Source organism: Erpetoichthys calabaricus, chromosome 11 (genome assembly GCF_900747795.2).
Source record: "Erpetoichthys calabaricus chromosome 11, fErpCal1.3, whole genome shotgun sequence".
NCBI classification, from domain to species: Eukaryota; Metazoa; Chordata; class Cladistia; order Polypteriformes; family Polypteridae; genus Erpetoichthys; species Erpetoichthys calabaricus.
In genome coordinates, this window is record NC_041404.2 from 48,356,245 (window position 1) to 48,369,981 (window position 13,737).

At 41.5% G+C, this 13,737-nt stretch overlaps 1 protein-coding gene across 5 annotated transcripts in view; it reads right to left on the reverse strand.

Annotated features, from left to right (window-relative positions):
- The window catches only part of tenm2b (teneurin transmembrane protein 2b), a 1,820,998-nt gene that overhangs the window by 232,676 nt on the left and 1,574,585 nt on the right, over positions 1 to 13,737 (reverse strand). For all 5 annotated transcript variants that reach the window (XM_051934201.1, XM_051934200.1, XM_051934199.1 and 2 more), the window contains one exon: positions 5,634 to 5,819. In XM_051934201.1, coding sequence (XP_051790161.1) covers positions 5,634 to 5,819 — 186 coding nt within the window. The remainder of the gene's footprint in view (positions 1 to 5,633; positions 5,820 to 13,737) is intronic.

Genomic DNA, 13,737 nt, shown 5'->3' on the forward strand with positions numbered 1-13,737 from the left:
ACATCTCGAGAAGAATTCATGCCTGGTTGTGAAAATGCAGTTTCATTACGACGCGCTAGCGTACACGAACAAGCAAAACTTAAAGCAAGATCGTTCAAGGACTTGAAATGTGGACAATTTTGTAAATCATAAATACATTCTGTAGTCTGCATCAGTTCAAGAAACAAAATTTTTTGTATGGACATTAAACTTACAATTCCATTTACTTATAATTTACATGTTTTTTTTCCTGGCATCTTCAAAAATGTCGAAATTGACACCGTGATGCGTCCAAAACTGTAAAATAATCATTTGTAACACATAAGCATCCTTTAATTTTAATGTTAATTAGAGGTAGAGCACGGCGAGCCTCTCTTAGAATCTACAGATCACGAGTAGGGACGATAAATACTACAGAGTACAAAGCGAAAACTTATCACGTGATTTCTCGCCAAAGTTGCAGGATGCGGTAAAGCATAACCTCAGTCAAAACACCGCGCACGCGCGCCGAGTTCAAATTATCGTGGTGATGAGATACATTCCAAAAAGTGAACCAGCTGAAACCGGAGACGAAATCTTAAACCGGGGACAAAACGGGGACATGTTTCTGAGTGGGGACAGTTGTCCGAAAAAGGGGACTGTCCCCGGAAAACGGGAACAGATGGTCACCTTAATAATATATATATATTATATTATATTGGCTAACTCCAATGGAGTTGAACTATCAGACTATCAGACTGGTGAAATGTCTTGAATATTACTTGCACCCAAAACTGTGCAAGATCCCACCCGGAATAAAAGCACAATCCCAGCCGCTTGAAACCGACTATACGGACATTACGGCCGCCCTGTTTAAGACGGACATTACACGCGCGAGGAGTGCTCTATGATGACATTAGCAAGGACACAATTGAAAAAGCATTTCTAGAAATGTGATGTAAATATAACCCTAAAACAAGAAACGTGAATATTAAGAGCTTAAAATTGATCCGATGCTGAAATGTATAAATAAGACAAATTGATCCTTTCCACTAACCCCGCATGAGCAAGGGCCATTTGCATTGCAGAAAGTGCAACCGCATTGTATCCATAAAACTATTCCATTAGCTTTTAAGTACACATGCAAATTTGAAGGCTTCCGCGGCAGCGTTATAATAGAGCTGGCTTGAGGTGGTCTTTCATGATCCATTAACTATCACAAACAGAATTCAGACGGGGAACATTGGGAAGCTGGGAAATAAGCGGCCAAGCCCACATTGTGCCTTTGTTTGCCAAAGACAGTAGCGAGACGCTTTAGAAGTAGCGGCTGTTAAGACGCGTGATTACGGGTTAGGGGGCTTCGCAGGGGTTTTGTACATCTCTCGAGCTCATTGTGCACAAAAAGCAAGCTAATGTGAAATCTGTGCTTATTTGTGCACTTTAACGTTAAAGTAGCTCTTACAGACAAGTGCCTGCTAGGATTCAAGCATCCATATTCCCAGCGTAAAATGAAAGGTCTGTTAAAAGCAAGTGGTGCGCTTCGCTTGTGTTGTTTGCAGCAGCTGAGGGTACATCAAAGACCCCAAAAATTGAAAGTATATCCAAGGTAGCATCATGCTGGAGGAACACTTAGAGGTAGAAATATATTTAATAATAAGAAAAAAAAATAGTACACCTTTATTTTTCACATAAAGGAGGGCAAAGCGAAGTGCACCTTAAAGGGACAGCATACACCTGCAGCGGCTCCATCTTCATTCACTAGCCAACCCACAAATGAAACTGATAATTCTGTTGCCCAGACCCAACCCAACCACCACCCCCACCATAAAAGGCAAAGATTACACACAGACATGTCCAGGGAAATCAAGTCAGCATCCTTTAGTCAAGAGTGTCACCATTATGGTTTTGATTTGCAGCCAAAATAGTTTATTCATCACTAACAAGTGAATTTAGAAAAAAAAACAAAAACAATTTAATAAATTAGTATAAGTTAAGGAAAGCACACAAGTGAGCTGTATTTCATGCGGGAGATGGTGCTTTCTCAACAGCCTTATTATAAAAATAAATAAAACGCAAAGTTGACGACAAGAAAAAGGAGCAGAATTCAACAGGCAGCATAGGGAGCCGATTTGGCCTTGATGTGCTACAAAGACCTGCACCTCAGGGAAAGGAAACCCTAACTGTACGTGAGCGCAGGGCACACAATGGGCCGTCCTATTTGGGAGACTGTTTGTGTAAAAATTAAACGAAATTCCATGTAATTGAAGGCACGTGGCGCACTTCATTTTGGTACATCTCTTAATTAAAAACACACACCAACCAAACGATCGATTGTTTTTCACTACAGCACGCAGTTCTCGTGTTGCTTTTGTATTGCGTTTTAATTCAAGTCGATACATCGCATAACTAAAGGCAAAGCAAACGTATCGCATTTCATAGGAGCTGCTTGCGAGTGTACTGCATTTCAGTTCAAGCCCAATGTGATCAAATGACCAATCAAGGACTTATTTTTCTTTTTTTTCTGTATTTTTTAGACGTTTCTGCTTACAATTCGTATGAGATCAACTGGCAATGGAATAACTGCACCAATGTCGGATCTTCATTAAGGAGCTTGGCAAAGCACTTTTCACTCTAAAAATCCACCTGTGACTAGAGTACAAGCTGGTATTTCCAGACCCACATGGAATTAATAAGAAATAGATCCAGTGGGCATAGGCAATGACAATAAACGAAAACGATGCCAGGTCTGCAGCTCTCAAGAAGACCGGCAGCGTGCGTGATCAGCGCAGGAGAACTACCGGCAAAAAGCACCCACTGACATTGTGCTCATCATGTGGGGAGTAATGTGAAGGTGAATTCAGTGAAAGGTGAAATTCTAACAAAATACAAATTACAATCCAATAAACTGTGGAAAATGCCACAGTTTGTGAGAAAGAAAATGTTTATGAATAATCATTCTTTGCATTTATATAGCGCTTTTTTCACTACTCAAAGCACTTAGCAATTGCAGGTCAAGAGCCCAACAGACAAGAGGGTATCCGTCAATAAGGGCGCGCACATAAAGGCGACCTTCAAAAGGGCGACCTCAATTGGGCGCGGCGAATAAAACCGCACATAAATAAAAGCGATCTTCAAAAGGGCGACCTCAATTGAGCGCCGAATAAAGGCGCGCGTAAATAAAGGCGAGCTTCAAAAGGGTGACGTCAATTGGGCGCAGCGAATAAGAGAAGAGTCCCTTTTGGCATTTACGGGATTCGAACCAGCAACCTTCCGATTGCCAGTGCAGATCCCTAGCCTCAGAGCCGCCACTCCGCCTAATTATAATTATAGTGTATCTTTAATAAGTTTCCATATTTCATCGTTCTGGAAATCGATAATAAAAGTTTAGATGTTGTAGTGTGACTCCTCCTGTTTTTGACTTCATGTAAACAGCGTGAGTCAATCTGACCCGTACCCTATAGAGGAGAAAATTGGGTGAAATGACACCTTTTATTGGCTAACTAAATAGATTACAAATGCAAGCTTTCGAGGCAGCTAAGGCCCCTTCATCAGGCACCTACAGGGGTCTAGTTCGCGCCACTCGGGGCGGGGCGGGGCTTCAATTTGCGATATGATAAATTGTAAATTAGTTGTTTATCTTCTTAGAAATTATTCTCGGTGTAAAGTTTATGTTTATTTTTGTTATTGCCTCATAAATGTCAACTGCTGTGTCTGATGCCGTCACAGAAGCACAGTCTGAAAATTATTTTTGAAGCATCTGTGCATAAAAATCAGAGAAGTTTACTTTTTTCATTCAGGAGTGATATATTTCGAAAGCTGCTGCTTTGCAAACGATTTGTACTGAGCCGTACCCTATAGAGGAGAAAATAGGGTGAAATGGCACCTTTTATTGGCTAACTAAATAGATTACAAATGCAAACTTTCCAGGCAGTTAAGGCCCCTTCATCAGGTACCTATAGGGGTCACTTATTTTCAACATAATAGGAGACTCATAATTTTCATAAAGTGCCTTTTGCTGTGGCGTAGCTCGAGTTCGTGCTGCTCGGGGCGGGGCGGGGCGGGTCGGGGCTTCAATTTGCCCGCTCTCCAACATATATGAATATGTTAACCTATTTAAATAGTAAATTAAAAATGACATATAGAGAAAAAATAAGATACATTTTGCATGATTTATTCATATATAGAGAAACAGCAATAATTTTTCACATATAATTATTTATAACTAGACCAGAATGTAGCATAGACGCACTCAGTGGCGTAGCTGGAGTTCGCGCCACTTGGGGCGTGGTGGGGCTTCAATTTGCCGCACTCCAACATATCTGAATATGTTAACCTATTTAAACAGACGTATGGAGAAAAATTAAGATACATTTTGCATATATTTATTTATATATAGAGAAACAGCAATATTTTTTCACATATAATTATTTATAAGCATCAACTAGACAAGAATATAGTACAGACGCACTGATAAGCCATGTTCTGATTATTAGTTTAATATAGGCCTAATTACGTTGCGAAAACCAGAACCGGTGTAGTGTACAAGCGATAGGTGGGGATGAGCAAGAACGCATTCAGACTGTTAACGAAACGAAATTATACATTGTGAATTAATTGTTTATCTTCCTAGAAATTATTATCGGTGTAATGTTTCTGTTTATTTTTGTTATTGCTTCATAAATATGGACTGCCGTGTCTGATGCCGTCACAGAAGGACCGTCTGAAAATGATTTTTGAAGCATTTGTGGATGAAAATCAGAGAATTTGACGTTTTTCATTCATGACTGATATTTTTCCGAACCCAGCTGCTTACACGTGAAGTGTTCTGAGCCTTTTGGCCAATAATGCCGCCCCCAAAAATGTGCCGCCAGGGACGGACCGCCCCCAGATACGCCACTGGGTCACGCACTGATAAGCCGTGCTCTAATATAATTACGATGCGAAAACCAGAACCAGTGTAGTGTACAAGTGATAGGTGGGGATGTTTTCTGCGCAGAGCAAGAATGCAATCGGATTGATAACGAAACAAAATGATAAACTGTGAATTAGTTGTTTATCTTTTTAGAAATTATTCTCGGTGTAAAGTTTATATTTATTTTTGTTATTGCCTCATAAATGTCAACTGCTGTATCTGATGCCGTCACAGAAAGACAGTCTGAAAATTATTTTTGAAGCATTTGTGCATAAAAATCAGAGAATTTTACTTTTCTCATTCAGGAGTGATATTTTTCCGAAAGCTGCTGCTTTGCACACGAATTGTACTGAGCCTTTTGGACAATAATGCCGCCCCCAAAAATGTGCCGCTCGGGGCGGACCGCCCCCTCCGCCCACCCCTAGCTACGCCACAGGCCTTTTGCAATAATGGTACAGGTGCTGTACAGAAGAAATAATATGGCTATACAGTTTCAAATCCACACAGTGACTTGGGCTTAGCTGTCTTGCTCTCCTGTGCCAAACTTAAGAGTTAACTTTTCAGGACAGCAATAATTCAATAATTAAGGCTGCAATCACATCCAAAACCCTTTCACGTTCAAAAAGTCCCCCTTTATTTAAGATAATAAAATTTGACACAAACTGAGGCACTGGAAGCATAAGCTGTCCCTCTAAGACCCTCAAAAGATTGGTTGTTAATATAAAATAGTATGTGCCTGATCTGTTGCTTGGCGTTTGCCTACCGATGGTGCAGTGTTCTCCATTCCAGCCCTCTCTGCATTCACACTTTCCATCTTTGCAGGTCCCATGCTCTACACAGCGGGGGTGACAGACCCGCTGATCACATGCAATGCCAGTCCAACCTTCTTCACAACGGCATGCTCCATTCATACAGACACCATGAGTGCCACAGTCCACTGAACACACCTCTGAAAGAATGGAACAGAGCTTTATTTACAAACACTGGTGAACAAGCGGCTCTTAGCAACATGGAGACGATTTCATTAAAAGGAAAAAAACAATAACAATTTCTTAGCATCATCTAGGGAGTCTATGGTTAGATAATGAGGTACCTGGTTAATTTACAGTCTAGTAAAACATTTAAACAAGTTAACTGTATAAATAAATGTACAAGTAGAGGCCAAAAAGTTGCAAACTCAACATTGAAGTGACTTGACGTGTGCCACCAGAACAGTGTGGAATAATATCTAACAGTGTCGAGAATCCTGCAGGTTGTGTTGCCTATCAATGGATGAATGGAGCCAATCAAATAAATGAGGATCCAGGGACCTCAAAAAGGTTCCAGTGGCTTCAGGTCTGCTCTGTAGAGGCAGGAGAACTTCACCATCGACCTCTGAATATCACTGGGTAACCAAGCATATGAGCACTGGGTCATCTTTGAAGGCAAGCCAGAACACAGAATGAAGGCAAAGCAGTGAGAAGCATTGGTCAAGTCTTCTGTGGAGTGGTACGCGCCAAGATAAGTCCAACGTCAGAACCTTTGACTGCTGGCGCCAAGGACTCAGTGTCATTTAAGATTAAACTAAGTATAGGGCCACAAAGCATGGCGAACATGGCGAAGGATGGTTCATTGCAAATATCCTGAGCTGTGGAGATCCGACAGTCCATCCTCAACAATTAATAAGGATAATTGTTTACATTTATATAGAGCTTTTCTCACTACTCAAAACATAGTGAGTGGGGAGCCACGTCAACCACTACTGAAGTGTGGCACCCACTGGATGATGCAAAGGCAGCCATTTTATATGCTCATCGCACACTAGCTGTTAGGTGGTGAAAGAGTGAGAGATAGTTAGCCAATTAGTGACAGGAGATGATTAGGGGGCCAGAATGACTAGACCGTGGTGAACAATTCAGCCAGGACTCTACTCTTTATTAAAGACACCCAGGGATCTTTCATGACCACAGAGAGGTAAGGACCTCGGTTTTATGCCTCATCTGAAGGACAGCACCATTTTTAAAGCACAGTGTCCTGGTCACTGCACTGGGGCATTGGGATCCACACACAGACCACAGGGTAAGCGTCCCCTGCTGACCTCTCCAACACAACTTCCAGCAGAAATCCAAGCTTTTCCTGGTTGGTCTCCCATCCAAGTGGTGGCTGGGCCTGAACATGCATAGCTTCACGTGGATGACCTGTCCTGAAGTGCAGGTGGTGTGGCATAAAAGTCGCTTCTAGATAGATAGATAGATAGATAGATAGATAGATAGATAGATAGATAGATACTTTATTAATCCCAATGGGAAATTCACAATTCTTGAACTGAATTCTTTAATTCTTCTAATGCTCAGCACTGAAATAACTCACAGTTAACTTGGTCATTCAGCTTTGTGTATCGCGGCAGGGGGAAACACTGGTACCCCTGTTTAATGATTTACCACCCTCAGAATCCCAGGCAGAAATCACCCTAGCATCTACACTTCACAAACCACTAAGTGGTCTTCATTGTTGCTGATGCTCCAGCTCCAAAAATCAAGCAATATGGAAGTCATGGAATGCTTTTGCAGCAATAAACCAGTACATGGAGTGCTGATCACCCAAGTGGTGACATTACAGTATGTACAGTGGATTGAGATGGTATTGAGGCCCCTCCACTTTCTGCACATTTTACTGTGTTATGGATTTAGATTCAGCAGGCAGTGTGGTCAAGCTGTTAAGACTTTGGACTTCAAGCTCTGAGGTTGAGGGTTCAAATCCTGCTACTGTTCCTTCAATATCTGCAATACGATGCTGCAGATGTTCTATCAGACGGTTGTGGTGAGCGCCCTCTTCCACGCGGTGGTGTGCTGGGGAGGCAGCATAAAGAAGAGGGACGGCTCACGCCTGGACAAAGTGATGAGGAAGGTAGGCTTTATTGTAGGTATGGAGCTGGACAGTTAGACATCTGTGGCAGAGCGACGGGCGCTGAGCAGACTCCTGTCAATCATGGAGAATCCACTGCATCCACTGAACAGGATCATCTCCAGACAGAGGAGCAGCTTCAGCAACAGACTGCTGTCACCGTCCTGCTCCACTGACAGACTGAGGAGATCGTTCCTCCCTCACACTATGTGACTCATCAATTCCACCCGGGGGCGGTAAACGTTAACATTATACAAAGTTATTGTCTGTTATACCTGCATTGTTATCACTCTTTAATTTAATATTTTCTTTATCAGTATGCTGCTGCTAGAGTATGTGAATTTCCCCTTGGGATTAATAAAGTTATCTATCTATCTATCTATCTATCTATCTATCTATCTATCTATCTATCTATCTATCTATCTATCTATCTATCTATCTATCTATCTATCTATCTATCTATCTATCTATCTATCTATCTATCTATCTATCTATCTATCTATCTATCTATCTATCTATCTACATTTGACATTTTGCCTGCCATTCTACATTCAGTAATCCATAGTGACAAAGTGACACCATGTTTTCAGAAGTGTTTTCAAAAGTTCTTAAAAAATCAAAAACCAAAATCTCTCACTCCTAGACGCTTTCAGACTCTTTGACGTACCTCCTGTTTGCTTGAATTCTACTGGAGACGTTTCTAGGACTTGACTGGAGTCCATCTGTGGCAAACTGAATTGTTTGGAAGTCATTTAGAAAGGCACACATGTGCCTGGGTATAGAAAGTCCTAAGTCTCACCTGGCATTTCAGGACAAAAACTAAGCCGTGAACTAAGCCAAACTCTCAATAGATCTTTGTGATCAAACTGCATTGAGGCATAAATCAAGCCATGGGGGTAAAACCATTTCTAAAGCTTAATGTTCTCAGGAGCACAGAGGGTTCAATGACTGTAAAATGGAAGACGTTTGGAACCACTGGGACTCTTCCTAGATTTGGCTGTGTGGCCAAACTCAGTAGTTGGGTAAGAAAGGCCTTGGACAGGTGGGTAACCAAGCATCCAAATGGTCACTCAGACAGAGCTTCAAAAGTCCTCTGCTGAGATGGGAGAACCTGTTAGAAGGATAATCATCTCAGTAGCACTCCATCAATCAGGCATGTAGACGGAGCCAGTCTTGAGTCAAAGGCATATGGACTCTGAGAACATGAGGGAAATGAATCTCTGGTCTGATGAGACAAAAACTGGGCTCTTTGGGCAGAACTCCAAGCACTGTGTCTTGGAAAGAGCTGGCACTGCTCATCACCTGCCTAACAGCATGGTGGTGGTAGCATAATCATATGGGGGTTCAGGGACAGGGATGGTGAAGGTAATGAGGGAAGGACGAATGCAGTCAAATACAGAGAGGTCCTTAAAGAGAGCCGGCTCTGGATTGTTTGTCACCTCATACTGGGGAGATGGTGTTCCTTTCAGCACAAAGCGTACGGCCAAGACAACACTGGAGTGCCTTCAGGACAAGTCTCAGACCGACTTAAACCCACAGAACATCTGCGGAAAGTCCTGGAGATGACAGATTAAAGACGTTTTCCATCCACCCAAATGAAGCTTAGGAGGAACTGCCAGGAAGACAGAGATAAACTGCCCAAATCCAGGAGTGTAAAGCGTGTAGAGACTTACCAAGAAGACTCCAAGCTGAAATTGCTGTCAAAGGGGCTCCCCCAAAGTACTGAATTAAGGGTCTGAATACTTCTTGGAATGAGAGACTTCAGTTTTTGATTTTTAATAACTTGCAAACCTTTTTGAAAACATCTTTTTGCTTTGTCATTATGGGTTATCGAATGTAGACTGATGGACATAAATGGCAAAGTTACTTATTCAAAATGGACTCGACAACACAATGAAGTGTGCAGGAAGTGAAGGAGTCTGAATACAGTATGTTCTGAATCCCCTGTATTGTTTGGACAAGATTCAATTATGCCAAGATGGATGGAGCCACACTGGCCATGTCACTTTGCCCCAATATTTGAGGTTGGCCTCTGTGTGGAAGTGGTTGACTTTAATGTAGCTTTAAATGCAGGGTTGTCTAGTGGACTGGACTTTACACACTAGGTTTTCCGGGTCAGTGTTCTCCTTTGATTAAGCTGCTAAATCTAGGTGGGCTCCAAGTGTACAAAATCACCTGTAAGTAAACACACTGTATACTTGAACGGTGCTCGCTATAGAAGGGTGCAACATAAGATAACGTTTTTCAGTAGTAATGTCCTCCTTTGCCCCCAAGTGATTGAAAAATATCTGCCAGACTTCATGTTCCAAGGTGCCAGTTCCATCTATCCAAGGACAGATTGTGGAGGATGAGGTTCATTCTCTTATTTTATATAAATCTGACGTGTGTAAACTGCAGGATTCCTTTCGTCTATTCCAGGTAAGGCCACTATGGATAGGCCCAGAATTATAAGACAGAAGGTCTGGTAGACATTTTCTATACATGGCCCAGATAATTCTGGAATATAAAATTGCTTGATTACCTCATGAAGTAGACGTGTGTAAAAAGCAACGTCTGTCAAAAGAATTTGTGTCCATCGCATACCTTTTTGGCCACTACTTGTGGGTATATATAATATACTGCAGATCTATGTATACACACAAATATATACTATCATACTAGACATACACATACATAATATAAAAAAGTACACAGACACATTTTTATATAAACAAACACATACACACACACGCATTCATTCCTTTACTTATGTACATATATAGATGTATGGAGTTTTATACATTTTATACAACATATGTAAACCAACAACAAAACACAAGCTGATGAAAGTTATGACCACAGTCAGATTAAGGAAGGAAAAGTCAGAAGATGTTAGTCTGTTTCAGTTTCCAGCATTTACATGACTCGGGGCTGTGCCAAACGATAAACTGCAATAGAACTCACAATTCAAGTGAACAGCGTGACTGGCTCCATGCACCGCTTGTGCGATTTTTGTCAAACTTACATGTCTTACAAGCAACAAAGAGGATAAAAGAAGCCAGCACATATCTATAAAGAATACATTTCTTTGTGTGTGTGTTTTTTTATGTTTAATGTAAGTTCCTACAGAGCTGGAGATTTCAGAAAGCAAACACACAGGACTTCTACTGGTACAGGCTTAAAATAAAAAATGTTTACTGGCTAACAGATGAGGACAATGAACAGATGAAATATCAGCTTCAAGGTTAAAACCAAACGAATAAAATACCAGGTGACCTGTCTTAATCTAAATAGTCCTATAATAGAACATTAGAACACTCTAGACGAGAACAGACCATTCAGCCCAACAAAGCTCGCCAGTCCTATCCACTTATTTCTTCCAAGTCGAGTTTTGAAAGTCCCCAACGTCTTACTGTCCACCACACTACTTGGTCACTTATTCCAAGTGTCTATCGTTCTTTGTGTAAAGAAAAACTTCCTAATGTTTGTGTGAAATTTACCTTTAACAAGTTTCCAACTGCGGCCATGTGATCTTGATGAACTCATTTTACGTCATCGTCTCGATCCACTCGACTAATTCCCTTCACAGTTTTAAACACTTCAATCAGGTCTCTTCTTAATCTTCTTTTCCTTAAACTGTAAAGGCTCACCTCTTTTCATCTTTCCTCATAACTCATCCCCTGTAGCCCTGAATCAGCCTAGTTGCTCTTCTCTGGACCTTTTCTAGTGCTGCTATGTCCTTTTTGTAGCCTGGAGACCAAAACTGCACCCAGTACTCCAGATGAGGCCTCACCAGTGTGTTATAAAGCTTGAACAGAACCTCCTGTGACTTGTACTCCACACATCAAGACGCTATATAACCTGACATTCTGTTTGCCTTCTTAATGGCTTCTGAACACGGTCAGGAAGTTGATAGCTTAGAGTCCACTACGACTCCTAAACGCTTCTCATAAGGTGGACTCTCGATTTTCCGACCACCCATTGTGTATTCAAACCTAACATTTTTACTTCCTATGTGTCATTCTTTACATTTACTGACATTAAATTTCATCTGCCACAAATCTGCCCAAGCCTGTGTGCTGTCCAAGTCCTTCTGTGATGATTTAACGGATTCCAAATTATCTGCTAATCCACCAGTCTTGGTATCATCTGTACACTTAACCAGCTTGTTACTTATATTCCTATCTAAATCATTTTTATATATTAAAAATAGCAGTAGCCCTAGCACTGACCCCTGCTGGACACCACCCTTAACATCGGCCTGTTCTGATGAGGTTCCTCACACCCTCATCACCCTCTGCTTCCTGTGTCTGAGCCAATTATGCACCCATCTAAAAACATCACCCTGAACTCCCACTTCTTTTAGTTTGATGCCCAACCTCTCATGTGGCACCTTATCAAATGCTTTCTGAAAGTCCAGATAAATAATATCGCATGCTCCACTTTGATCAGATCCTTGTGTTCATTCCTCATAGAATTATAGCATGTTAGTAAAACATGACCTCACTCTTCTGAACCCATGTTGACTGTTCAGAATAACTCCTGTCCTTGCCAGGTGTTGCTCAATCTTATCCTTAATAATTCCTTCCATTAATGTTCCTGTGATGCATCACCTTTGGTTACACACTGATGAACAATTTGTCTGATCCTGTTTATTTTCCCCTAATAAAAATACCTTCACCCGATCTCGACACACTGAGCACTTGCTAAAGGTTGAAAGTTCATCAAATGAACCCCTCTACAATGCCAGAGTTGAATTCATTGCTGCCCACTGCCAGATGTTTAATACGTCCACCTATAGAACATCATAAACCCACATTTTGCATTTACCTTAGCCTTTGACAACTGGTGGGTGTTCGGACTTAGCTGGCTGTGGACCAAACGAAAACCAACTGCAATATCTTTTTACTACATATGCACAAAGGACAGAGTAATGTTGCTGAGGGCCAAATTTCCACAGAGTTTTCAACTGATTTATGCTTTTGTGGCCTCCCTGAATACAATCTGACCCCTTTCAGAGTGCTGTTTGTGTTTGTGTGCATCAGGATATGCACCACTTGACAAGAGCAGTCACTCAGCCTGATTTGGCACAGTCTCTGGCAGTGTTAATTATGAGAACATTAGAGCAAGCTGGATGAGAACAGGCCATTTCAGCCCTACAAAGGTCACCAGTCCTGTCCACTTAATTCTTCTAAAAAAACATCAAATCGAGTTTTTACAGTCCCTAAAGTCCTGCTGTCTACCAAACTACTTGGTAGCTTATCCCATGTGTCTCTGGTTCTCTGTGTGAAGAAAAACGCCCTAATGTTTGTGTGACATTTACCCTTATCAAGTGTCCAACTGTGTCCCCGTGTTCTTGATGAACTCATTTTAAAGTCACCGTCTCAATCCACTGGACTAATTCCCTTCATAATTTTAAACACTCCAGTCAGGTCTCCTCTTAATCTTCTTTTCCTTAAACTCTAAAGGCTCAGCTTTTTTAATCTTTCCTCATAACTCATCCCCTGTAGCCCTGGACTCAGCCTTGTTGCTCTTCTCTGGACCTTTTCTTGCACTGCTATGTCCTTTTTGTTGCCTGGAGACCAAAACTGCCCCCAGTACTCCAGAAGAGGCCTCACCAGTGTGTTATAAAGCTTGAGCAGAACCTCCTGTGACTTGTACTCCACACGTCAAGGCGCTATATAACCTGACATTCTGTTAGCCTTCTTAATGGCTTCTGAACACTGTCTGGCAGTTGACAGCGACGACTCCACTTTGACGCCTAACTCCCTTTCATAAGGCCTACTTTTGATTTTCAGACCTAAAAATCACATTTTTACTTCCTATGTGTAATACTTCTTATTGGCTTACATTAAATTTAATCTGCCATACATCTGCCCAAGCCTGGTTTTAGTGCAACCACGAGATATCTAGGCCATGTTAGCATCCTAATGATTCTGAGCAAGGGTTTGTTCTACAGAGATACAGTGCCCGCCACAACGTTTGATTTCCCTCTCTGCTCTACA